We start from the raw sequence: 23,400 nt of genomic DNA on the forward strand, positions 1-23,400 counted from the left end.
TTCGGTTGCCAAGGTGGTGAATTTCAATATGGATTAAAAATAAATCATTTACCATAGTTCTCATGCAAAGTCATATTGAAAAACAATTGAATACCAAATAAAAAAAAAAAAAAGGTTTATCCATTAGGCAATTCTTGTTAATCTTGGATCATAGATGTCATGAAACCCACACAAAAAAACGTTTTTACACATATTCCCAACCCTACTCAGTCACCTGAGGAAGGGAAGTCACTTCATCTGACTGGGATGTCAATAACCTCAGATGTGTCGCTGTGATAAAGATCTGAAGACGTCAGACTCTCACAATGAAGAATGACATCTTAAATGTGCTTTAATAAGATTTATTGTTACAAGTCCAAATATTGTCGCATCAATAGTTTGTGCAATAAAAAAGCAGTTATTTACAAATTTAAATACATTAGCAGCTGAAGCAAACAAATTGTGCTTTAAATATTCAGTCAGTGAAGTTAGACATAAATATCAGTAAATTCACATCAGATGTCCAATCTAGAAATCAATTATCAGTCAAACCTCATAAGGAGCTGTGCATCATTATCACTAAAAGGAATAATTATTACTGACTTATCTGACCCACTCATGAAAAAAGGACCGGCAGGACAGAGTGGGATATAATTGTTTACACGCTCAAGGTATAAAAATCTTCTTTCCTTTTCTGTCCATATTGTTTTTAATTCAAGGACACCTTGAACCAAACGCCCCTGACCTTTCTGAGTTCATCACCAAATTTAATTGTGAATTAGTATTTTCCCTTGCTATCAAATAAATAAACGTTGCACTATAAAAACATGAAAATAAACAGTGGAATGGAAAATTGTAGTCACATCAATCACTTTGCAGCACTACAAGTCATGCTACTGAAATCATTCAAATGTTCCCAGCTTTGGCTCTTGCGTTTTCAACCAACATCATGAGTATTTCTTAACCATTTAGAAAGAAGAAAACGTATGAAATGTGTAAACAAAACGGGGTTTTAAATATTTCCAAACATATTGTAAACTAAAGTTTGAGACCATGCAACTGTTTATTACAGACCCTGATAATTGAACCGTGTTTATAGTGAAACACTTATAACACGTGACAGACACCGATAATGTTAGAGTCTCTTATTCAAAACTTGTAAATCAAATCATACTTTAGTGGCTCTACAAAAAGAACCTGATTGAAGCCTTAGCGTTGAAACGGTTAGTTAATACTGAGAGAAGATGAGTCTCTTGATGAAATGTATGCTGGTTACTATGTGCAGATATTGAAAACATACGCTAGCTCTCAGAGATTTGTTTTAGGTGAAACCATTAATAAAAATAAAATCCCAAATCTCTGACAAGCTTCAGACTGTTGCAGTCTACAAAGTTGCTGTAGAGAGTTGTTGTCATGACAACAGTATTGTTTTTGGTGCCACGGATGGTCCTGGAGGTATTGATGTTCCTCGTTTAAGGCAATGCCCCTGATATAATTACAGAGGAGTGTGTGACCTGCAGGGGGATGTGGCAGAATATAAGTGAAGGAAGCAAGAGAACAAAACACCTTGAAATGCTAAAAAATATCAAGCTGTACCTTTTAAGGCTCACTGTCCATTGTCACGGCAACCATCTGACCTCCATCTGAAACAAAGGTGTTAAAAAACAGTTATGTTCAGCTTTTTCGACCCATTTTTGTTCTGTCCGTGGACCCATTGTTTTTACAATTATAAATTCTATCATGATGATTATGGCAAAGTCATGTATTCTTGTGAACACTAATCATTTCACCATTAAGAATTTACATTTAGCATTTAATCTAAATTACAAAACAAAAACAGTGGCTTTATTTAATGGCTTTTAATTGTCCAAAACCTAAATGGATGTTGGTTACAAACTCCAAAAAAAAGTAATAATTGCAATCCATTAATCCTGTTTGTAGAAAACACAACAGTTGAGGTTATTTAATTTATTTAAATTGAGTTGTGTGGTCATACTACAATAATGTGGACAGCTAAGTTGATCAAAACAAACTAGAAAAACTTGAAACTAAAATAAAAAGAGAAAGATAGAGAAGTATGAAGTCTCACTTTTTACTCATCAGAAAATTTTTTATCGAAACAGCAGTTTTCCTCCCTGTTCTCAGATGTGGCCATTTATAAATCAGACACATTTTGTCCAGCAGTGATGCTGAAAAACTAGGCCATACATTTGTTATTTTAAAATTAGAGTACTTTTCCTATTAAAATCACATTAAAATTCAAACTTCTCATGATGTATAAACATCAAGCTCCATCCTACATTGGAGATCTGATTGTTCAACATGTAACAAATGTAACATAATTGCAGATTATTTGTTTTGCAAATATGAAAGCAGGTACAAAAAAGTGGCAAAGTGGAAGACTGACCTGTACAAAAAAACAAATGTAATAAAAAAAAACAAAAAGGAGCTGCATACCAGTTTTCTCTTTATTTTCGCCCTCTGTGTGAGGCTCATCATCAGCAACCACAGAAAGGTTGGTCTCTCCAGCAACAGGACTGATTAAATTCACAACAGAGATTAGAACAATTGTCAAAAGGAAAAAGATCACAACTTGAATGTATGGAAAAAAAAGAAATACGAACATTTTTCCGTTCTGTTGGAGGACACTGTTTGCTTGTTCAGGGTCTATGTGTACCAATCTGGTGACAAAGGAATGGCCGTCTCCCTGACTGAGGAATATAAAAAAAGAGAAAATGTATTTTCAGTCAGCCAAAATGTTTATTTCTGATCAGAAATAAGAAAGGTACCTCTAAGAAAACATTAAAACAATCTAAATGAAGCATACATTTTGAAAAAATTTCTTTAAATCAAGAAAGGCTTCATGTTGGCTTTTGCCAACAAATGTTGACCTACAACTGAATTTTCTACTTTTGATACCAAACTGTGACAAATGTGCTTATAGTGGACAGGAAATAAGAGTGCCCTTATTTTAATTCTCTAAAATAAAAAAAATAAAAACAATAAACCAAATCTAATTTTTTTTAAACTTTTGTGACTTGTAAGATTCTGGAAGTCATGCTAAAAGTTAAAGAGTTTAATTAAAGGCAAGATTATTTTTTAAATCTGGCAGATTTTGATTGAAAGTCATTTTTATTTAACAATAACTTTGTTACCAACACAGACATATCCTACGTTTCCACTTATATTTTTGACTGATCATCTTAAGTATTATCTTTATTTGCCTCCACAAATTCTCGGAGCGACTCGAAAACACTTTTACTTGCAATAAGAAGAAATATGTTGATCAATTTAAAATGTTACTGTAAACCTTAAGCAGCCGTGGAAGAACTACGTTTAAGCCCAAATGCGATAGCACCAATAATTTTTTCGCCATTGTGTAACACTGGTAGACTGACCTTGAGAAAACTGGGAAAATCCAGTACTTTGCCTCTTCTCCAAATACGTCAGCTATATTTCGTTTAAAGCCAAGGGAGAAGCCATTTTTGTCTGGACCATTTGCAAAAACAGGACCTCTGAAAGCCTCTGGAAAAAAAAAAAAATTATATATTATTTTTATTTAATCAGCGATGAATATTTAAGGAAGGATCAAGAAGATAAATCAAAGCACTGGTTTATGTTTACCTATAGTGGTTCTGTTCTTCCCCACAAGCCACATATGATAGCTATAAAGTGACACTATGCTAATGAAGAAGAGGGCCGCCACAAAAAACAGGAACAATATGTGGAATTTGGCGTGTGTGTCAGGAAGCTGTTTCTGAAACAGGAGAGGACAAAAGGAAAACGATGTGAGAAACTTCACTTGTGCAACTTTTTTCTCTAGTAATGTTTTTGAATTCCTGATATTTTCCTAATATTTTTAATAGAAACATTACTACACACTCCAACCACAAAAGAACAGCCCATCAGATTGATAAACAACTTGTTGTGCAGAAGTGAATTGCTAAATGGGTATTTTAGAGGAAGCTTATGTACTCACTGTCCAGAATTTGATGAAATACTGCACTACAGTTGCACAAATAACAGCACAGTACAGCGTTGCATAGGCCAAGAACAGAATGAAGAACTTGTAATTTGAGAACCCAACACAGTTATTCACCCTGAAAAACAAAATCAGTGACAAATTGGAGAAAACAGCTCACAATGTATTTTTTAAAAAATATGCTTATTTTCACACAATTAATATTATATTTGAAAATGAAAATGTTAAAAAATTAAATGTATCTGTTGAATCAAAACCTCACCAGGGGCAGTGATGGTCCATTTTCAGCACACACCTTGACAAATGGAAATATAGAAAAACAGAACGATATGAGCATTGAAAAAAAAATCCAACTTAAATATTTCTTCTACTCATTAATTACAATAAGGATATATTTTTTTAAAAATGAAAGACGAGCAAAATACAATATCACAGAAGGTTTCCAGTATACAATCAGCTTTTGCTACATATTTAAGCTGTTGTATCGCTACAACCTAACAAAATAAAAAAACTTTTTCCAATAGGTTCATTTACATTGAGGCTTTTTTTTTACATTGATTGATGTCAGATACTCGGAACCGAATCATTGCCTTATGATAAACTACAACAGGAACATTTGACATTACGTTTTGTAAGTTTACCAGTGTGTGAGAACGACAATCTTTTGTTGCTTACAGAGACAAAAAAGAAATAATAAACAATCAATTAGCATCATGTGTTGATTCACAAATTTGAATCTGTCGTTTTTTTTTCAATTGACAAAAATAGGAGTTTCTTCTAAATGAGTTCATTACAATTATTTTCAAAGAGTAATTTTCCTAATTATGTTGGAGAATCTCAAACTCCAACATAAGTATTGATATACACAGTCCTACTAAAGATGAAGGCCATAACATTAGATTTAAATAACCTGGGTTCCTACACTGTCTTGTTAGGTCTGGAAAGATACTGAGATCGGAAATGTAAAAATTGGTAGGGACCCTGAATGACAACATATTCACATCAGTTCTTCTCAAAATTTAAAGGAAAACATTAAAAATGAGCTAACTTGAAACACACTTCTTCGGATTAATTAAAAACAAACCTCAACCCTGGTACATTTTAAGGAAGGACTCACTTTTCGCATGATGAGCAGTGATGACAGCGATCGGGTTTGATAACTTGACAGAAGTCACAGTACCTGATGGCTATTAGGAGACAAACACAAGCAGGATAATATCAGCATGATGAAATAGTGGATGTTAGTAAGCTGATACAAACATTTCAATTACATAATATTTTATCATTTAAGTCTAACAATTGCTAAGTGATTTTTTCTTAGTTTCTTTTCTTTTACGGTGCTATAAATCTCAGCAGGAGGAATGACATGAGACTAAACTACTCAGGCGCAAGTCCACAGAGAAAAAAAGGTGCACTGGAGTCCAATTAACCCTCCGACATTTCCGTAAACAAAGGAAGGTCGTATGATATTCATAAAAAGAGGAACAACTTACAGTCTGCATGAGCTGCACTCATACCCTAAACAGGAAGACTAAATGTTGGTGCTTGCCATTTCATCTGTTTTATTATGTAATAAAGGTGTATATTGTGTGCACAATTCTTAGGCAAGTGATTATTTTGACTATCATTATTTTTCAGCATATTCTCTGACTGCAGGCTGGATAAACTTGACTACTTAATGGATTTAAGCATAGCGGCGGATGTGTATCTGTGTAATAAGGGAAGATGGTCTAAGGAGGTCTATACCCTACAAATACTTGTGGATAATTACTAGGCAGTTTTTTCCCCCTTTAGGCCAAAAAAGAAAAAAAGAGATTGAACTGACTTTAAAAAATAACCAAAAGCCTCTCAGCGGGATGCAGCATTCTTGAGACTGTTCTCAGATCACGTTCCAATATCTGCGCAATCAAACATTTCTTTACAGATCAAGAAGTTGCCTGACTCCATGAATGGAAGGCTGATCACCGTTATTGAAAAGAACAGTGATCTTTTCACAATTCGATGACTGAATTTCTTTTATTTTAAGAGTCAGAAATATTTATTGGACAGCTCTGAGTTGTTCATTTACAGTCACTGAACCAGATAAAAATAAAGTAAGATAAGAAAATGTGTGTCTTTCATTCAGTTGCATAGCAATTTTGCAAAATAATAGTAGCCCAGTAATGGTGCATATTCTCCTCTAAAGAATGCCAAAACCTCACTTTTACTTTCTGAAACATCCATGTTTGAGGTTTATTGACATTTTGAATTAACCAAAATATTCAAAAATAATCCTAAAAAATAAGTCTGACCTAACAATTATGCACATAGTTTATGTCAGGGGGGGAACTGCTTTCTTCCTCTATTAACAGCACTGATAGTCAGCAAACACCAAAACACAATCAGTTGTGAAGAAAGGAGAGCCTCACCTCCTCCAGCGGTGCGTGTGTACACGGGTAAATTCCTGGCCACTTTCTTCAGGATTTCTTGCTGCACTTCAGCTCGCTGCTCCTTCTCGTACATTTCCTTCTCCGCTCGGGGCAACGCAAACTAACATCCAAACAAAGCAGGAGTCAGAGAGTGAGCAGCATGTTGGGATTTGCAAAATTATTAAAACCACTTGAACCTTTTTACATATAGTTAAATAGGAATCTCAAAAGTGAGATGTGTGTTTGTATTCAGATAGCCGGGGTCAATATTGTTTAGATAACCTCTTTTTGATGCAATTAACAGAGAATCAAGCTTTAAGTGTGCATCGAGTGCATGAAGAGTTTATTTCTGTATTTTCCACAAACTCTGACCACTTTCCCCGTCCCTTTCCAAACATCTCAGCTGGTTTTATACAGACGTTAGATTACACACAGGTGGTGGATTGTCGTTTGCTGTTTTGATGACTTCTGAAGGCAATTGGCCTCAAAATAGTTTATTTAGATGTGCCAGAGAGAAGTTGCTGATTACAAATACACACATTCAGGTTTTCATTTGCAAATATAAAGAGAATGAAATCTTATGTGCCAGTTTGTGGTTGCAGGATATAAATAGATTCATTAAATTGAACTAATCTGAAAACATTTTGCTTAAGCTTTTTTTTTTTCATCAGAAACAATGAACATTTGCTTACTGCTGTTGAAGGACTGGCTGGTTTGGACCAGATCGTTTTCCAGTAGGACCATATGAACATGGCAAGGAAAATGTGAAAGATGACCAAATAGCTGACTGTTAAGGGAAATAAAATGATTTATTCTTGGTTATCGTTCACATTGTGCCACCAATAAAACACGTGGCATTAATAAACAAATTCACTGACTGAACAGGTGTGTGTGAGTGCACTTACTTCGTTCTGCATTATTTGTTTTGGGGATTGTATCTATACAAGACAGGACAAAATATAATGTCAGAGAATTTGAATGGATGCTATTGGAAATGCATGAATTCATCTCACACACAGACACAGCCTCCTCTCTCGCGCCATGTGGCTACAGCCTGGCACGGGCAGCAGTGGCCCACCCATCACAGGCCGCTTTGTCTAAAGACCACGGATGCCCCGATCTAACCACAGCTGGTAGATCTACGCTGATAAATGCATAACTTATAGATTGTTGGGTTTTTTTGTTCTTTTTGTATGGTATAGGAGTTTCTAAAAATATAAATAAATAAAAATGTGCTGAAATAAGGCTTGGAAAATTAATAACAGGAAATTAAAAAACACATTTCAGTATTAGGCCCAGTGCAAAACTTGTTTTATTTATGGGATAGCAGATAATTTTCCAAATCTTAGAAGGGACATTAAAATGATTTTAACAGTCACAAATGAAAATATAAATATATAATAATAACATCATATGGGGAAAACATTCTGAATTGTATATTAAAATCAATTAAAGAATCATTTAGAGAAAAAATCAGTAAATGTTAAAAAGCACGAAAGCAAATATGTAATTTTTATTATCTGCTATGATATAAACTCAAATATCGCCTGACTTTGTGTTGCAGAAGTTTAGTCAGGGAAAAAGCAATAAAACACAAAAACAATTAAATAAAATCTTTAAAATGTTTAACTGAACTAATATCTATCCAACTATATTTATAGACTTAATGAAAAATAAACGTAAATAATTAAATGAGACAAAAAAAATCTTAGATATAAAACTTAGTCCTTTGTAAAATGTTATAAAGTGAAAAAGGGACAGTTAAATATAAAGGCAATTTCAAAATAAGGGGAAACAATGACTAGAAGTGATTGACTTAATAATGTGCAATGTTGCACGGTAATTTGAAACTAACTTTTGAAGTTCCTCATCAATAGGTCAAAATTTCCCCATTATTCCGAAGTTAGTTACATTTCTGCTACAGTTACATGCATATTTTCGAGCTGTTCATGTGTTTCACCGAGTAAAATCGGCGTTTTATTATCTCCCTGGCCTTTTGTTGCGGTTTCTTCTGACCCGGTCTGACAGACGCGCAGTCTGATTTTAAGTCTCAATTCAAACCCGTTCATCAAAGTTGAAAACCATGAAACAGTCAAACATTCGCATATATCCGACCCGAAGGCGGCTAAACACTCAGCAACATGCCGGTTACTTACACACACAGAGTTCCACGACATAGGCATAATAGGACCAGGCGACAACCAGGTTAATAAACAGAACAGGTACCCAATTTAGAGCCCGTTTACAGCACCTCAGCGCGTGAGAAGGGGCCATCTTTAATCCCCTGTACCTGACGGTGACGTCATAGTTGAGCTTTTATATGCTCTAGTCAGAGACGCAACAAGAGCAAGATGACTCACTTCAGAACATATCGATGGCTTACTCAAAGAGAGTGTAAGTTCAAGATGGTTCACTCCTTCGCAGATCCCGCACGTCAGATGGAAAGCATTTGTTTTTGTTTTTTTCATATGCTTTTCGATCTCAAAATCAATGAAGGAATAATGCAAGAAATCATATTACGTGGATTTTCTGTATTCCTTCTTTGGGTTTTTTTTGTAAGCTTCTTACAGTTTCAGTACCTTTTTTTTTCCTGAAACAGTAAATGTTGAACCATTTAAAGTGAAATAATTTAATTACTAAGATGTTCTGTATTGTTTTTTTTAAATTAAATATCACGTGTTCCTATTTAATACCAAGCAACCAAAGATGTTCAGTATTGGAGCCTCGCGTATATAGGGCTTAAGGATCTAAATGCAGTCCTCCCGGCCTGGGTACCTTTGCTGCATGTCTTTCCCCCTTTTTCTCTGCCTCCCTCATATAGGATTACTTGCAGATAGAGTGGGGAAAAAACACATGTTTAGTATTTTCCATAGCACACACACGTTCAAGCTTTGGTTTGTTATTGTAATAAATTATGGGGCATGTTGAAAAGTGCTTTTTTCATGTTAAAGAATTAGCAAAATGTAATTAAAAAATTGTATGCATAAATGAACCAGCATGCAGGCTTCATCAATATTAAATACTTGGAATAAATGGCAGTAAAAATTTGCTTTGCTAAAATTTTCAGTGTCATTGTTATTATTAATCATTTTCATTGGTCAATAACAAGTAATGCACAGCCTAATCATGGAAACCAGTCGTTCCCAATCCTGGTCCTCAGGGGCTAGTTTTAAATGTCTCCCCACTAAAACACAGCTGATTCAGGTGATTGCATTGTCTGTTATAGTTTGCCATTGCTGTAGGAGCTTGATAATAAGTCATTCATTTAAGTCATGTGTGCAGCTTCAAGGAAATATCTAAAACAAATAATAGTGGGCCCTCGGGACAAGGGTATGGGGACTTCTGATAAACATTATCTGTTAATGCTAATTTCATTTTGGAATCTGAGAAAAGTTTTTATATCAGTTAATATAAATGTCTGTAGGTAACACAGCCGTTAGCATATGTACTTTCTTTGGACTGTAATGCCAGCTTTAATATTTCACCACACCTAAAACGTAGTCATTGTTGTAGTATCTGGAACTTCTGAAAGAAGTTTATTCCAATTTGTAACCTATTTTTTGTTATGTGAGGCAAAAAGTGTGGCTAAGGTAAAAGGTAAAAGCTGCATTTTATCTTACGACCAGCAAGTGGTACTATTTTACAGCAAAACGTTCAAAGGAGCAGTTTTATGCCTTGTCCAGGCACAATGTGCCAGTATACATGCTCTGTGAGGCGGAAGATGGGAAGCATTCATGAAAGAATCAAGGTAGCACTCCAGGTGTGATTGTGATGAAGGAATAACAACATGATGTAAGGCTCAAAAAAGTCAATTTACATAATACTGCCCCTTTAAATTGAACCCATTGAGTTGCAAGCAAACAGTATAATAATAATAATGAAAAGAAGACGAAGAATACATTTATTTCTAACACTGCATATTGTCAAAATGTCAATTCTATTAGAAAGAAGTTGCTAGAGCTTTTCGAGGAAGAGGATATTATGTATTTTCCAGACACATGGTGCCATATTAAAGCATAATCAAGTAACTGTTGCCACAAGTTGTTATAAAAATATGTCAACATATCAAAGACAATTTCAAAGAAATTTTACTTGCTGCATTGAAATTGGCCTATCTCTTTAAGAAGCTCATTCTTTCTGGTACTCTGCTTTCAGCATGGCATCACAACAATGTTCCTTTAAGCTATTTTCAACAGTTCTTAGAAGCCTTGGACTGAGAAATAGTTCATATGATGAGGCCAGCAGCTAGACGTCTGGTGGAACTGTGTGGGGAAGGCATGAGGGTGGGGTGCTCTATGAGTCAAAGTTCAGTTCCAAGAAAGAGTTTTGTGGAAATAGGTTTGTATGAGCAAGTGTTTAAGCACCCCCGAATGGCTGCCACAGTAGAGATTTCTCAATTATGTATGAAAGAATTAAGTTCAGGTATGTTTATGATGAGGGAGTAACATTATAACATGATGTAAAACTCAAAAAAGTCAATTTTGCATAATATCCCTCCTTTAAATCAAAGATGAACGACAAAAGGCAAATAGATCCAAGTAAGCAAAAAATAGCATTTTGGTTTGGATTTTTTTATTATGTACAATATGATATCTCGCTTGCAATTTAGCATGCTAATAATAAATTAAGGGACTCAATCTGTACACATGCCACATTTGAGACACAGTATGTCCCGGAATAATAACTAATATCCTGAGGCCGCTTTGATAGAAGAGCGGTTCCTCTTTTTGGGGTAAGATGGGGAGGAAGGAGGAGAGGCAGCAGGCGGGAGTGAGTCAGGTGAAACTGAACGTCTTCTGGTCGGACTGCTGCTGGGCGAGCCGCGCGGTGAGGAGTAGGGTGACAGGGCCTGGAGCATGCGGCCACTGCGCTCCTGGATGGCACGCTTTAAGAGGAAAAAACAGAATTCATTTTTGTATTTTGTGCAGATATTAATCTGCATTTCAGAGGATATTTGTGTATAAGCAGAGCTTGATAGTGTGAATCCCTTGCTATTAAAATATGTTTTTAATCAACCTAACAAGGCTGCTTTATTTCAAGACCCCATACTTTCCTTAGAATTTCAAATGAAACCAAATTTAGCTCAGAAGTCAGAAATGTGCCTAAATCTTTTGCAGCAGTGTTGTTACCAGGTATTTTCTCACCAGACATTTTGTGTGACTTTTGACCTAAAACTCAGAAAACGTACCCATGTACTATCTGGTCCAAAAAGTTCCAGGAAGTTGCCAATGAATTCCCGTGACTTCTCCTCCCATTTGTGGATCAGGTCCTGGCTCTTCTCCTCCACCCTGTTCACAAAGTGCTTTGACTTTTCCTCCACCGTTCGCACAGTCTCTTTCATCTTATCCACCTGATTCTGAAGCCGATACTTATTCTCCTGCCAGGAAAGAAAAATTAGTGTTCATTTGTTTATGGTATTGCCATATGATCTAATGTGAAAGATTTATTTATTTATTTTTTTACCTTAATAAACCCCACATTGAGTTCACGGGCTGTGTATCCTCTCTGCAGGTTGCGGCGGACGTAGATGTCATAGTCCCGGACAATTCGAGTGATCACATCAGAGGTGGAGATACCCTCTGTCCTCTGAGTGGCCACAAACATTCCTGATATGAATTAGTAAATCCTGTATTTTAGTTAAGTGACAAAAGTAACCACTTGCACTGATTTCATTGATTTCTGTTAAGCTCTACCTGCTTCTTTGATGTCCTTATAAACGTCCTCTGACCCAGCAGATGTGTAAGGAATGTCATCATGGGCCACAAAGTCAATCTATCAGTGGAAGAAGGGAGTGTTTGGACTACTTAAGCTCACATATCTTTATTTGATATGATTTAGTGTATTTCTGTGCAACTGTCTGATACTATAATAGTATTCCCTGCCACAGCACAAACTTTGACCTTGTGTTTCTTGAGGAACTCTGGGGTAAGTGTCCAAGGAGCGTCTCGCACCACCTCGTCAACGTAACGACAATGCCTGAGTGCTTCGTAGCGCTCGTCCTCTGTCATTACAGTGTAGCCTTTCAACTTGTGGGTGAGTTCATCACTGCACACTAGTCACAAAAAGAAATACATATAGTGTCTTATATTAAAACTGTAAAGATATAAACTGGTGTTAAAATAAAATGATCATTGAAAATTTGATTAAGCTTCATTTATTTAGATTGGGATTTATGGTGATAGGCAGCAAAAGGTAATCACAAGCCTTAAACTTTTTCACATTCTTTCACCTTTTTATTGCAAACTTTGATGTATTTTACTGGGATTTTGAAGTGATAGATCAACACAAGGAGGAGCCTAATTATGAAGTAGACATGTTCATGTTTAGAAAACTCGATGGAGTGTTTGGCAATATCCAAACTTCTGAACATACCATGGGAAACCGCTGTTCAGATTACTTTCCATTCTAACAAACTGAGTTGGAGTCAAAAAGTTAATGTTGCAAGAATCAATGAGTGACAATTTCATATTTGCAAATCTGGTAAAGTGTTAACTGAGTGGCTGAAACCTACAATTAAGATTTTTATGTTACAATTAGGTGTCCAATATTCCTTCCATTTCACAATTATGCACTCTTTTGTGTAAGTCTATCACATAAAATCCCAATAAAATACCCTTACGTTTTAGATTGTAAATGCGTAGATTGTAAATATAAAAACTTTTAAGAGGTATATTTTATATCCTCCAAATAAAATTCTAGTCTTCACCTCCAACTATCAGGTAAGTATTTGGGAAAACATTTTTGGCTTGCATCAGGGCCCGAGCATGTCCCGAATGGAAGAGATCAAAGATGCCATCAGCATACACTCTCACCGGCCGTTGAGCTACAAAAAAGCAACATGGAGGCACATTGTGAGCAGAAACTGAGATAAGACTTTCAGACTCTCTTTTTTTCTGTATTTATAGCTACAAAAAAGCAACATGGAGGCATGAACTTTCACATTGTGAGCAGAAACTGAGATAAGACTTTCAGACACTCTTTTTTTCTGTTACAATCATATATCGTGATAAATTGCAGCAGAGATAGAATCCACTGATACTGAAGTCCATATGTAGATTTGTAAATCAATAAAATTACAGCATTGAACATTTTGTTGCTTTCTCTTACTTCTTGCTTCCACCGTCAAGTGCTGCTTGAATTTTGGTTTCAAGACATCAGTTTTCAGCAAAAATACAAATCTAACCTGGGGTTCCCTTCCGTGCTTGAGCAATAGTCAGCTTTTCATGTGGGATCTCTGTCTCATAACCTGTTTGTCTTGCAAACGGTGCTGGTTCTCGCAGAGCCTGAGGACACAGAGATAATATGAAATATGATATAAATGCTCGTTGTCTTAGATAGTAATTATCTTGCTGCACGTCATACCAAACAAGTATTTTTCTAAGTCACAAGCAAGCCAATCTGGAATAGGAAGGAGTATAAGGAGCAGTTACTATGAAAAAACATAGTGAAGGGACAGAAAAGGTTCTGCAAATTGACAGATTAGGATTTGCCTCTACTGCTGACATTAAAAAAATTTAAAAAATTAAAGTCAAGATAAACTTTTATAGTATCTCCTGGACAGTCCTCAATCTCTGTCCTGAAGCAACAAATTTCTACTCCCTGTTTCTGTCCGGCATGGACTTCGTGTTGTGAGCAAGTTCATATATCTACACCTTTATCAACTGTGATGTAAGATATACTTTGAACCTCTGCTCCGGTTCAACCTCTGCTCCGGGGTGTAGAGTCAGTATAAACATTGGCTTAAACATGTTTCAGCGCTGAAACTACACGTGCTAGATAAATCCTCAAATGTTATATTATAGAACACAAAAATACTTGCATGCAAGGACTTTTCTGACAACAAAAAAAGTGACAAATTTAATTGATAACTTCACCAGTTTATTTCATCTATTAGTTTTACATTCCTTTAAAGTTACAACAACAATGTATTATGGCAACGGCATTTTATTCAAAGTAATAATTCAAGTCAAATAGCAACACATATGTCTATATTTATGTCTCTGATACTAAAAGCTATTCATATGAACATTGGTCATTTTTAGTTGTCATGCATAAAAAAAGTTTGGTCTGTCTGATTTCTTGACTAAATCTACCTTGCGTGGGCCTCCTCCTCCTCTACGGTTCTGTGGAGTCTCTCTGTGCTGGTTGTTGTTGCTGCTTCGGCCTCGTCTCCTTCTAGCCATTGCTGATCTTCCGCTGTGAATTCGCCTGCTGCTCCTCTCTGCTGGTCTGACTAGTCAACATGGGAGATTTCTGAGCCTGTGCGTCTTTTTAAGTTTACATCCCATCAGTCTGCCTGACCCCGATGACGAGAGAACTGGGTGAGCAAAGTTCATGCCACTCTGCTGAAGGCATTCGGAAATCTAGAGTGTGTTTGCAATCAATACAGATCTGTCTTCCTTTGACAGAAATGTTTTTTCTGTGTGTGTAGTGTCACTTTGTACTAGCTGTTTAAGACATTTTAATAGCTGGGTAATGCATTCCTTGCAAAAGTCATAGTCTTGGAATCTATTCCACATTTAAGGGTCAAAGCAAAAATGCATAATTGTGAAGTGGAATTAATATTATATTCAATAACAACATGTTTTACTTGGTGAATTGAGTTACTGTGATAAATGAACCTTTGTAATTTATTGAATATGACAGTATTTGCCTTCCAAAGTCCCCTTTTTATTATAGTCTCAGTTTAATGCAAATGTTCTTCATAAGAGACACATCAGTAAAGTTGTAAATTAAGGTGCAGGGAAATTTAAAGCAATAAAACAATGTTCAGTCTCACCAACCAGTAGCAATAATTCATGCATAATATGATGAGGTGCTCTGGTCAGATAAGGCTGAAACTGAACTTCTTTGTCCACATGCAAAGTACTGAGTGTGATGGTAGGTTAACTCTTCAAATGATGTCGAACACATATTCTAGCTGGTCAGAGCACAGATGGGTGGAACTAAATACAACAGCAATTATTCAACAAACCTGTCCGGTGTTTTTAGATTTTTTTATTTTTCTCCATTCACCTTATCCAGGTTGGCTTAGTTACAAGGTTGGGTCCTCTACAGACCTGGAGCTTGAGGATGTTGCAGAGTTTTTGAGCTGTTCCAATGATTGTGTTTTTTTGGACAGAGGCCTCAGAGATTGACTCTGGTTTCTAATGAAGCTATTTTCCCTTTTTAGGGATCAAAGTTCTGAGTCCTTCAATAAACACTGTTTACACTGTTGCCTTTTCAATAACCTCTATAACCTCATTCATGTTTCAGCTCTTGGAATTTCTCAAGCTTTTAATGTTCCTTGAGATTACATCCACCCTTTTTTCCTACTTTGTCTACAAATACAAGCTGCAGTTTACAGACTTCTGGCTCTGCAAGTCCCACGGGGTCTTACCTCCGTCATTCTCCACCCATTATGGCAACATCTTACACTTTGATTGTGGGGGACCTCCACCCTATATTCAACACAGATATTCCTGTACTAACTAGTTGATCATTGCACACATATTATGCTTTGCCTACCTGCCAAGTTCTCACACTCAGCGTTCATCCCCAGGACTCTTTCAACAATTTATGGCACTACTCAACACTTTGTCAATCTTTCAGTGTTGCACACAATGTAGAGTTGCATGCTAAAGTCCCTAATACTTCTTTTTCTTACACTCTGGATTTCTCCTTCCTAAGACATTCATGCAGCAGTTCATCAACCTGATGCACTCACTCGTTTTTGGACCTCCTCCTTCTGCTGTTTTATGATTCTGGAGTTTGGGTGAAACCTTTTGTCTGTATCATAGAACTTTCTAGTCTTGATATTAGTGGGTTCTATCTTCTTTTGAACAGCTGGTTGGGGTGCGCTGATAAATCGCCCCCAGTTTCATTGAACATCTGCATTTATCCATGGTCTCATTGAGCTCTCCATGAAGGCTTTCAGTGTATTGTTGATATAATAGACTTAGACTTAGAGACTTAGACTGACTTTATTGTCATTTTGCATGCACAGGGTGTATACAGAACGAAATTTCGTTGCATACGGCTCAGGACAATGTTTTGAGCTTTCAATGTTGTGAGATTACTCCAGAATAAAATAAAATACAGTATAAAATATGAATATAAATATAAATATAAAATATAAAGTGCAGGACTGACAGTAAAAAGGAAGTTACTTAGCTCTGTACATGTGCAAGTTATAAAGTGGAGACCAGTTTTTAAGTGCAGTCCAGTTAAGAGTTCAGCAGTCTGATAGCAAGTGGGAAAAAGCTGTTTCGGAACCAGGTGGACCTGCACCGGATGCTGCGGAACCTCTTTCCAGAGGGCAGCAGGGAGAACAGTCCATGGTGGGGGTGTGAGGGGTCACTGACGATGTTTCGGCCTCGGAACACGCAGCGCTGGGATGAAATGTCCTGAATGGAGGGAAGGGAGGCCCCGATGATCCTCTCTGCTGTCCGCACCACTTTCCTCACGTTCTTCCAGTCGGAGGCGCTGCAGCCTCCACACCACACAGAGAGGCAGCTGGTCAGAATGCTCTCTATGGTGCTTCTGTAGAACGTCTTGAGGATGGGCGGGGGCAGGTGGGCTCTTCTCATCCTCCGCAGGAAATACAAGCGCTTCTGTGCCCTCTTGGCAATAAAGTTCCAAGATGTCTTAAATCCATGTTTGGTGTAGAGTTATATCAATTCAGCTGGAGCACATCTTTGTTTGCATGGTCTTGCAATTTATAATGACAAGTCTTTGAACTGGTAGCTGGTGTTTTGGCATGTCTGATGTTGCTACCACGTCCCTCTGGGACCTCCTCATAAATTAATTCATCAGAGAGGATTTCCATATCCTCTGTCGTGTCTGACTGATATTTCCATTCCTTCTTATGAGCTTGTCTTATATCCAGAACTCATTGCAGAAATACTCCATCACAATCACTAAAATATCTGTGTAAGTATACGATCCGCCTCGGAACTAACCTATTTCAAAGAAGTGGGATGTGTGCTTAAAAACAATCACAGTCTAGGGGATCTCCTAAGGGAGATTTTCAAGAAAAACAGGAATCCTTAAAGGATTTGTAAAGCAGGGAAACTACAAATACTAGCACCACAACACATGTTGGAAATAATGTTTTAATGATACATTTTACATGTTATTTTTACATTACGTGTTAGGTTTTGAACGTAGGTGGGTACAGAAGTAGTACATTACCAAATGTGCCATTCATGAGTGAATCATTTTTGCTGCCCCACATTCCTTCTGAAGGACAAGTAAAGGATTGGCACACCATAAAGGCGTCATTCAGTTTTTCAAGCAAGTTTAACCTGTAATTGCCAGTAATGTAGCAAATTATGAGAAAACTCTTACATTAATTAAATACAGTATAATATTGGTATATTGAAGCCCTGCCTTTTGGAAAGCCCCTGTAATTTTCAGTTTCATTTTTGGCTTTGTATAAAATGTGTTTTATAAATGTATTTTAGGTTGTTTACTGTTTTTTTCTTTGAGCGGCTTCGAATCATTTTAGCTAAAAGCAAACAACCTATAAAACCACTCACAGAACCAGTTTAAACCAAAACTGACTTCATAGGTATTTTTTCACCTTTGAGCATAATAACCCTAGGAAAGGGGAGTGGTTATCTCTGAGACAAGTTGCCAGGCGGGAGCATTGCTCTACTATTCCACCTCTCACTTCCTGGAGTAAATGCTTTTCAAATATATGGAGATCAAAACAGAGCAGCACTCTGAACCTCTGGACCTTTGGCACATCTCTCCAGAGAACACCACAGCTAAAGGTAAGGCTTAGAAACAACACTTCCCATCAGAAATTAATCAAGGAATAGTTACTAAATATGTGGTGTCAGTTGTTGGTGAGAAAACCAGTGTTTTAAAAGCCAGGGAATACAGGCAGGAGAAACTGAAGCTGTCAGTTTCTCAGCCATTGGCTGCGATGATCACTGTGGGTGGAGACTGTTAATTAAACTGATTTATTTGTCCTTAGGTTGCCTAAGCTTCACTTCCACTGTAAATAAGTAATACATTTTATGTTCCTGTCCTTGCTTAAATTACATGAAGGAGTACTTAGATAAGAAAGACAGCTCCTGCCTTCCCTCTGTATCTATCTGAGAGGATAAAGCAATCACTTACACAACAGTTGTGGTTTTATGATAAATTAAATACCCAGTTATGCTGAAGTTGTTTTTATCAGATTATTTTAATATCAATGTCTTTATCTTCCTAGATTTCACTTGCTGCAGCTGAACATGTTTCTGTGGTCTTGTCTGACACCTTTCCTGCTGATAACAGTTCAACTATGCAAAGGTAGTATGCAACATAACACAGAAATGATTAACACAAGTCTTAGCATCATATCTTTGACTGTGGATGATATTTAAACACAAAACCACACGCATGCTGATTTTTGACCTTAAGTGTATCACAAGTTAAGCCAACCATAGCTGTGGAACTGAGATTTCTTGAGAAAAATGTCCTTTTTTATTGCAATAGCTTTGGTTTGTGGTTGTACAGCTCACTTTCCGGGGAATTACATAAAAAAAGAGTCGTACTACTGTTGCGCAAGATAGCTGACGATGTGACTAAAAGTTCCCAACTGTTCTGCCTTTTGTTCTGTCTCAGCAAGTAAGGAGAGGCAAGTTCATTTGCAAAGGCCAACGAGAAAACTACTAATATAAATATTTCAGTCACTTCTAGTAGCATCTGTATCTTTTGTCAGCTCTTTCCCACGGCTTCAGTTTTATGCCCTTTGCTCTGTCAGTGTGTTGAGGCTTATGCTGTTATTTTGTTGCAGTACATGAATTGTTATCCAGGGCAGAAGTATTGATGCCTACAGCTACTTCTAATTAAAATATTCACACTTCTTGGGTTGTTCTCATCTGTTCACATTGCAACTACACACGTTTGTGTATTTTACTGTGACATTTCTTTATAACCCAATACAAAGTAGTATATGTGAAAAATAAGCAGAGATGTATGACAGAACTTTTACTATGAAAAATCTGAAAACTGTGACATGCATTTGTATCCCCATTATATGATTATCTTGTTTTGCTGCTGAAAAAGTACCTCTAGTCAAATCTGTAGCATCCAACATTTCTAACCAGCTTCCCGGACTCTGCTAAAAAACAATCTATGATGGTGCCACAACAATGTGGAGTTATTACGTAGCTACTACTTAGCTGATGTATGAAATCGAACATATCACAATGTCCTGAAATAATAACTTATCTTCTTTTTTTGCTTATTTGTTTTTACTAGGATCCCCAACCCAAAGATGTGAGGAATTCACAGATCTAGACTTATCTCATGCCATCATCGGCACAAGCCTCAGAATCAGGCTGCTGCTTTACACTAGGGACAATGACAGGTGTGGTGTGGTCCTGTCCCACACCAACTTGGCAGAGCATCCCGAGTTTAACATGTCCAACCCCACCACCTTCATCATCCATGGCTATCGGCCCACAGGATCTCCCCCGTTGTGGTTGAGCAACTTCACAAAGTGGCTGTTGGCCAGGCAAGACATGAATGTTGTGGTAGTGGACTGGAACTATGGAGCTACTAATGTTAATTATTTTAAGGTGGTTGAGAAAACATACAAAGTGGCAGACAACCTCACAGCTTTCATTAAAATGATGCAGGTATAAAGTGTCTCTGATCCTCTGTAACCAAATCCGCTGTGCCTGGAGAGAACAACATCCTTGACAGTTTTGTGGAACTTTTCTAAAAACTCTGTTTCAGGAGCACGGCACTTCTCTAAGTGCGATTCACATGATTGGAGTAAGTCTTGGAGCCCACATTTCCGGTTTTGTGGGAGCAAATCTGAACAGTTCAATCGGAAGAATAACAGGTATGTTTTACATGTTACTACATGATTTTATGCCACTTTGATTCAGGGTGAGATAAACACGAGCCAAGATGAAGTGAAAACAAAACCTGCAAACAATCTGGTTGCAATCTTAGTTGCAACAACTGAGTTTTAACAACTAAATGAATGAGATAGCTAAATTCCCTTCTGTAGGTAATCTTTAATGCATGTTTTTCAAAATCTCAAGCCTTTAGACTGAAGTCCTGACAGATAGATTCATAGTATGCATGTGTTTCTGAAGAAGAACCTGTACTACAATGGTACAGCCTGTTTTGGTGAAATATACTGTACATAGTTTGTACATTTACTTCTCCCATCAATTTAGACATCTACTGACCTCTACACTATTTTCTGTCTGCTTTGTACTGATGTGATCTTTGCAGCTCTTGATCCTGCCGGACCTACGTTCACTGGCAAACCTCCAGAAATGCGACTGGACCCGACAGATGCTCAGTTTGTCGACGCGCTGCACACAGACATTGATTGTCAGCCGGTTTAATAGTTGCTTTAAAATCTTAATTGATGTTTTTTTTCAAATGTATCTTTATAGTGATGTTTATATGTGTTATATGTCCTATTGGTTTTCAGTTCTGGGCTTCAGGGCACCATTGGGCCACATTGATTTCTATGCTAATGGAGGAACAGACCAGCCTGGATGTCCGAAGACTGTGCTATCACGTAAGGTTTGAGGGACTAGCCAACATGTGCTGCTGTACAGTGAGCTGTCATTTTAAAATGACAATATTTCCATTCATTAACCCTTAAACAGCAGGTGGCTACTTCAAATGTGACCACCAGAGGTCTGTGTTGCTTTTCATGGACACTATAAATGAGGCATGCCCCAGTCCAGCATTCCCCTGTTCCTCCTATGAAGATTTTCTGGATGGAAGATGCATGAGCTGTGACCGCTTTGGTGAAGCTGGTTGTCCTGTCTTTGGTTGGTGGTTTTATTGATTAACTTACTACCTATGTTCTTCTATTGCTGTACTGATACATAACAGTGTATGCACACCTTGCTTAACATTTAGACTGATGCATATGTTTGTACTCAAATCAGGCTACGATGTTATACGGTGGAAGGATGTCCTCAATCAACTGAGCCAAACAAAGTACTACTTTAACACAAATTCAGACTCTCCATATTGCTGTAAGTAATTTTACTACTTAGCAGAATAACTAGTGTTATGGAAAACAATACTTTATCATATATATATATATATATATATATATATATATATATATATATATATATATATATGAAAAGGGTGCACCTCAGTACATTAGAATATCACAGAAAAATGCTTTTTTAGCAAAAATTGATAATCATATTTAATAGAGAGGTATATGTATGTTTATTTGAGTTCGTTTATATTATCAGGTTACAGCTGATAAAAAGAATCCCTTTTCTCAAATCAGCATCTCAGCAGACGGAAGTGTGGCATGCTCTAAAATCACTTGGTAAATGGCTGAGCTGGTATTGATTCACTGATTAATCAATACCAGGAGATATGGCTCCACAAATTCTCGCTGACTGTGGAAACCTCACAAAGGACCTGAACCAGCTTGAAGTTTGTGCTTCTCCGCTCCACTCCCAGACTCTGGAATAGTTTTACAAATGAAATGCAAACTTTGCCTTCAAGTAAAAAAATGACTCTGGATCACTGAGTAAGAGTCCAGTCATTTTTTTCCTTAGCCCACTCCTCCAACAAGTAATTAGTTCTTAATATTTGAGGGTCCAGACCCTCTGACAAACGAAAGGTCTGATTTTTACCAAGCTACGTTGTCAAGCCTGTATACTTAATTCTGTAAGCAATTTCTTTAGCAACGACCCTTGGTGACCTACCTTTACTGTGGAGGGTTACATTAAATGTTTGCTGGGCAATCCTCAATTCAGCAGTTTTCCATATTCATGTACAAAGACCATGCTATACCAGTTTTGTACTCAAATTCTTGTGACTATTTTACATCAGATACACATTTTCTAAGAAACAAAATTTTGATTTTCTTTAAGCCACAACCATCAAACTGGGAATAAATAAGCATTTTAAATACATCACTCTGTGAGGAATGATAAACATTAGATTTTTCAAATGCATTCTAATTTACTGAGATGCACCCTCTTATAAAAAATCTGATTTGATTCTGCATGATTTTGTTTGTGTCCCCACCTAGTGGTAGCACAAAGACTTTCATCAACAGCAGAAAGGCATTTTAATGTTCCTGCACATTGCTGAAAGCAGCAAAACGACAATCACAAAAAGATGTATGGATTTTCTGCAATAAATGTAGTTTTTTTGCATTTTCCACAACATAGAACAGAAAAACAAACTAAACAAAATTTTCTTGATTACTGCTTTTCTGACAGCAGCATTGTATGTTTCCACTCTCCACAGATGTTGTCCATAATAAATAAACCTTGACATGAGTACTATAGCAAAATGTCAACAAAAAAAGTAATTTAGTTTTTGAAATAATTTTGCATAAATATGTTCTGCTCTTTCAGTGACAAACTACAGAGTAGATGTGATGATTTGGAATCAGAAGGCACAGAAGGGATACATGGAAATTAAAATCAATGACGGTGTCAATGAGACAGTGGCAATCATTGAACAGTAAGACCTATTTTTTCATAATCCCAGTGCTGCCCAAAAATCAAGTATTCCTCCATAACTTCATATGTCTGTGTGTTTCTTTCTTTCTTTTTAACCAGTAAAGCAATACAGTTCATGAAGGACACAGAGATCACAATGCTTGCTATGTTTGATAGAAACATTCAGTCAGTGAAAAATGTCTCTCTCAAATACTACGCTGGAATGGGGTGTAATTCCAAACGCAAGCTTCGGGTCCTGAGAATCCGTTTCACACCCCTGGATCTCAAAAAGAAGTAGGCAACATTTACAGATTTTACATCATTTTAACTGTGTCCGTTCAAAAAAAAGTATGTTTTACGTTTGTCTCCAAATTCACAGCAGATTCTTTTCTCTTTTTTTTTTTTTTTATCTTGCAGGCCTCTTTGTCGTTACGACATTCTTCTTGTTAATAAGAAAGAGTTCACATTCAGGCCTATTCCATGTGAAGAAACCCCGTCCTAAAATCAGGCTGAACCCTCAATAAAGAACTTTCATGAGGAAGAGTCCTCTGGGTCCTCAGTTTCTTTAGGACTGGTTGGAAAATTAATAAGGATCCCA

At 36.9% G+C, this 23,400-nt stretch overlaps 3 protein-coding genes across 4 annotated transcripts; 1 reads left to right on the forward strand and 2 right to left on the reverse strand.

The window, feature by feature from the left end:
• Nucleotides 1–325: 325 nt before the first annotated feature.
• Nucleotides 326–8,651, reverse strand: LOC102223812 (probable palmitoyltransferase ZDHHC20). Its single transcript, XM_005802967.3, has 13 exons — nucleotides 8,526–8,651; nucleotides 7,275–7,307; nucleotides 7,062–7,156; nucleotides 6,370–6,490; nucleotides 5,079–5,148; nucleotides 4,224–4,256; nucleotides 3,959–4,079; nucleotides 3,604–3,736; nucleotides 3,378–3,504; nucleotides 2,604–2,690; nucleotides 2,437–2,516; nucleotides 1,576–1,622; nucleotides 326–1,493 (listed from the first exon to the last, which is right to left on the reverse strand). The coding sequence occupies exons 1-12, from the start codon at nucleotides 8,641–8,643 to the stop codon at nucleotides 1,579–1,581; spliced, it is 1,062 nt and encodes a 353-aa protein (XP_005803024.1). The 5' UTR covers nucleotides 8,644–8,651; the 3' UTR covers nucleotides 326–1,493; nucleotides 1,576–1,578.
• A 2,273-nt stretch (nucleotides 8,652–10,924) lies between these two features.
• Nucleotides 10,925–14,650, reverse strand: LOC102223556 (choline-phosphate cytidylyltransferase B-like). The gene is made up of 8 exons (XM_005802966.2): nucleotides 14,463–14,650; nucleotides 13,553–13,652; nucleotides 13,076–13,192; nucleotides 12,270–12,421; nucleotides 12,063–12,141; nucleotides 11,833–11,975; nucleotides 11,558–11,746; nucleotides 10,925–11,254 (listed from the first exon to the last, which is right to left on the reverse strand). Exons 1-8 carry the CDS (start codon nucleotides 14,550–14,552, stop codon nucleotides 11,054–11,056), a joined length of 1,071 nt encoding a protein of 356 aa, XP_005803023.1. The 5' UTR covers nucleotides 14,553–14,650; the 3' UTR covers nucleotides 10,925–11,053.
• Nucleotides 14,651–17,804: 3,154 nt separating this feature from the next.
• Nucleotides 17,805–23,345, forward strand: LOC102223297 (lipase member H-like). 2 transcript variants are annotated; one of them, XM_023342625.1, is made up of 11 exons: nucleotides 17,805–18,125; nucleotides 18,572–18,651; nucleotides 19,606–19,985; nucleotides 20,086–20,194; nucleotides 20,596–20,697; nucleotides 20,801–20,890; nucleotides 20,985–21,149; nucleotides 21,270–21,359; nucleotides 22,716–22,824; nucleotides 22,923–23,096; nucleotides 23,220–23,345. In XM_023342625.1, exons 2-11 carry the CDS (start codon nucleotides 18,594–18,596, stop codon nucleotides 23,302–23,304), a joined length of 1,362 nt encoding a protein of 453 aa, XP_023198393.1. In that variant the 5' UTR covers nucleotides 17,805–18,125; nucleotides 18,572–18,593; the 3' UTR covers nucleotides 23,305–23,345. The 2 variants fall into 2 exon arrangements, with proteins under 2 accessions (XP_023198393.1, XP_014325684.1); XM_014470198.2 differs by having other exon boundaries at nucleotides 17,835–18,125; nucleotides 20,982–21,149.
• Nucleotides 23,346–23,400: the final 55 nt, after the last annotated feature.

This window comes from Xiphophorus maculatus, chromosome 11, assembly GCF_002775205.1.
Source record: "Xiphophorus maculatus strain JP 163 A chromosome 11, X_maculatus-5.0-male, whole genome shotgun sequence".
NCBI lineage: Eukaryota > Metazoa > Chordata > Actinopteri > Cyprinodontiformes > Poeciliidae > Xiphophorus > Xiphophorus maculatus.

Coding starts and splice junctions, on each gene's coding strand:
- LOC102223812 (XM_005802967.3), bottom strand. CDS start 8,643: ATGGCCCCTTCTCACGCGCTGAGGTGCTGTAAACGGGCTCTAAATTGG. Junction 5,149..6,369: donor CACACGCACCGCTGGAGGAG/GTGAGGCTCTCC, acceptor GTCTCCTAATAG/CCATCAGGTACTGTGACTTC. Junction 3,737..3,958: donor ATTTCATCAAATTCTGGACA/GTGAGTACATAA, acceptor CTCCTGTTTCAG/AAACAGCTTCCTGACACACA.
- LOC102223297 (XM_014470198.2), top strand. CDS start 18,594: ATGTTTCTGTGGTCTTGTCTGACACCTTTCCTGCTGATAACAGTTCAA. Junction 20,195..20,595: donor TTCAATCGGAAGAATAACAG/GTATGTTTTACA, acceptor TGATCTTTGCAG/CTCTTGATCCTGCCGGACCT. Junction 21,360..22,715: donor TTCAGACTCTCCATATTGCT/GTAAGTAATTTT, acceptor CTGCTCTTTCAG/TGACAAACTACAGAGTAGAT.
- LOC102223556 (XM_005802966.2), bottom strand. CDS start 14,552: ATGGCTAGAAGGAGACGAGGCCGAAGCAGCAACAACAACCAGCACAGA. Junction 11,976..12,062: donor TAAGGACATCAAAGAAGCAG/GTAGAGCTTAAC, acceptor AATTCATATCAG/GAATGTTTGTGGCCACTCAG. Junction 11,747..11,832: donor TCAATGTGGGGTTTATTAAG/GTAAAAAAATAA, acceptor CTTTCCTGGCAG/GAGAATAAGTATCGGCTTCA.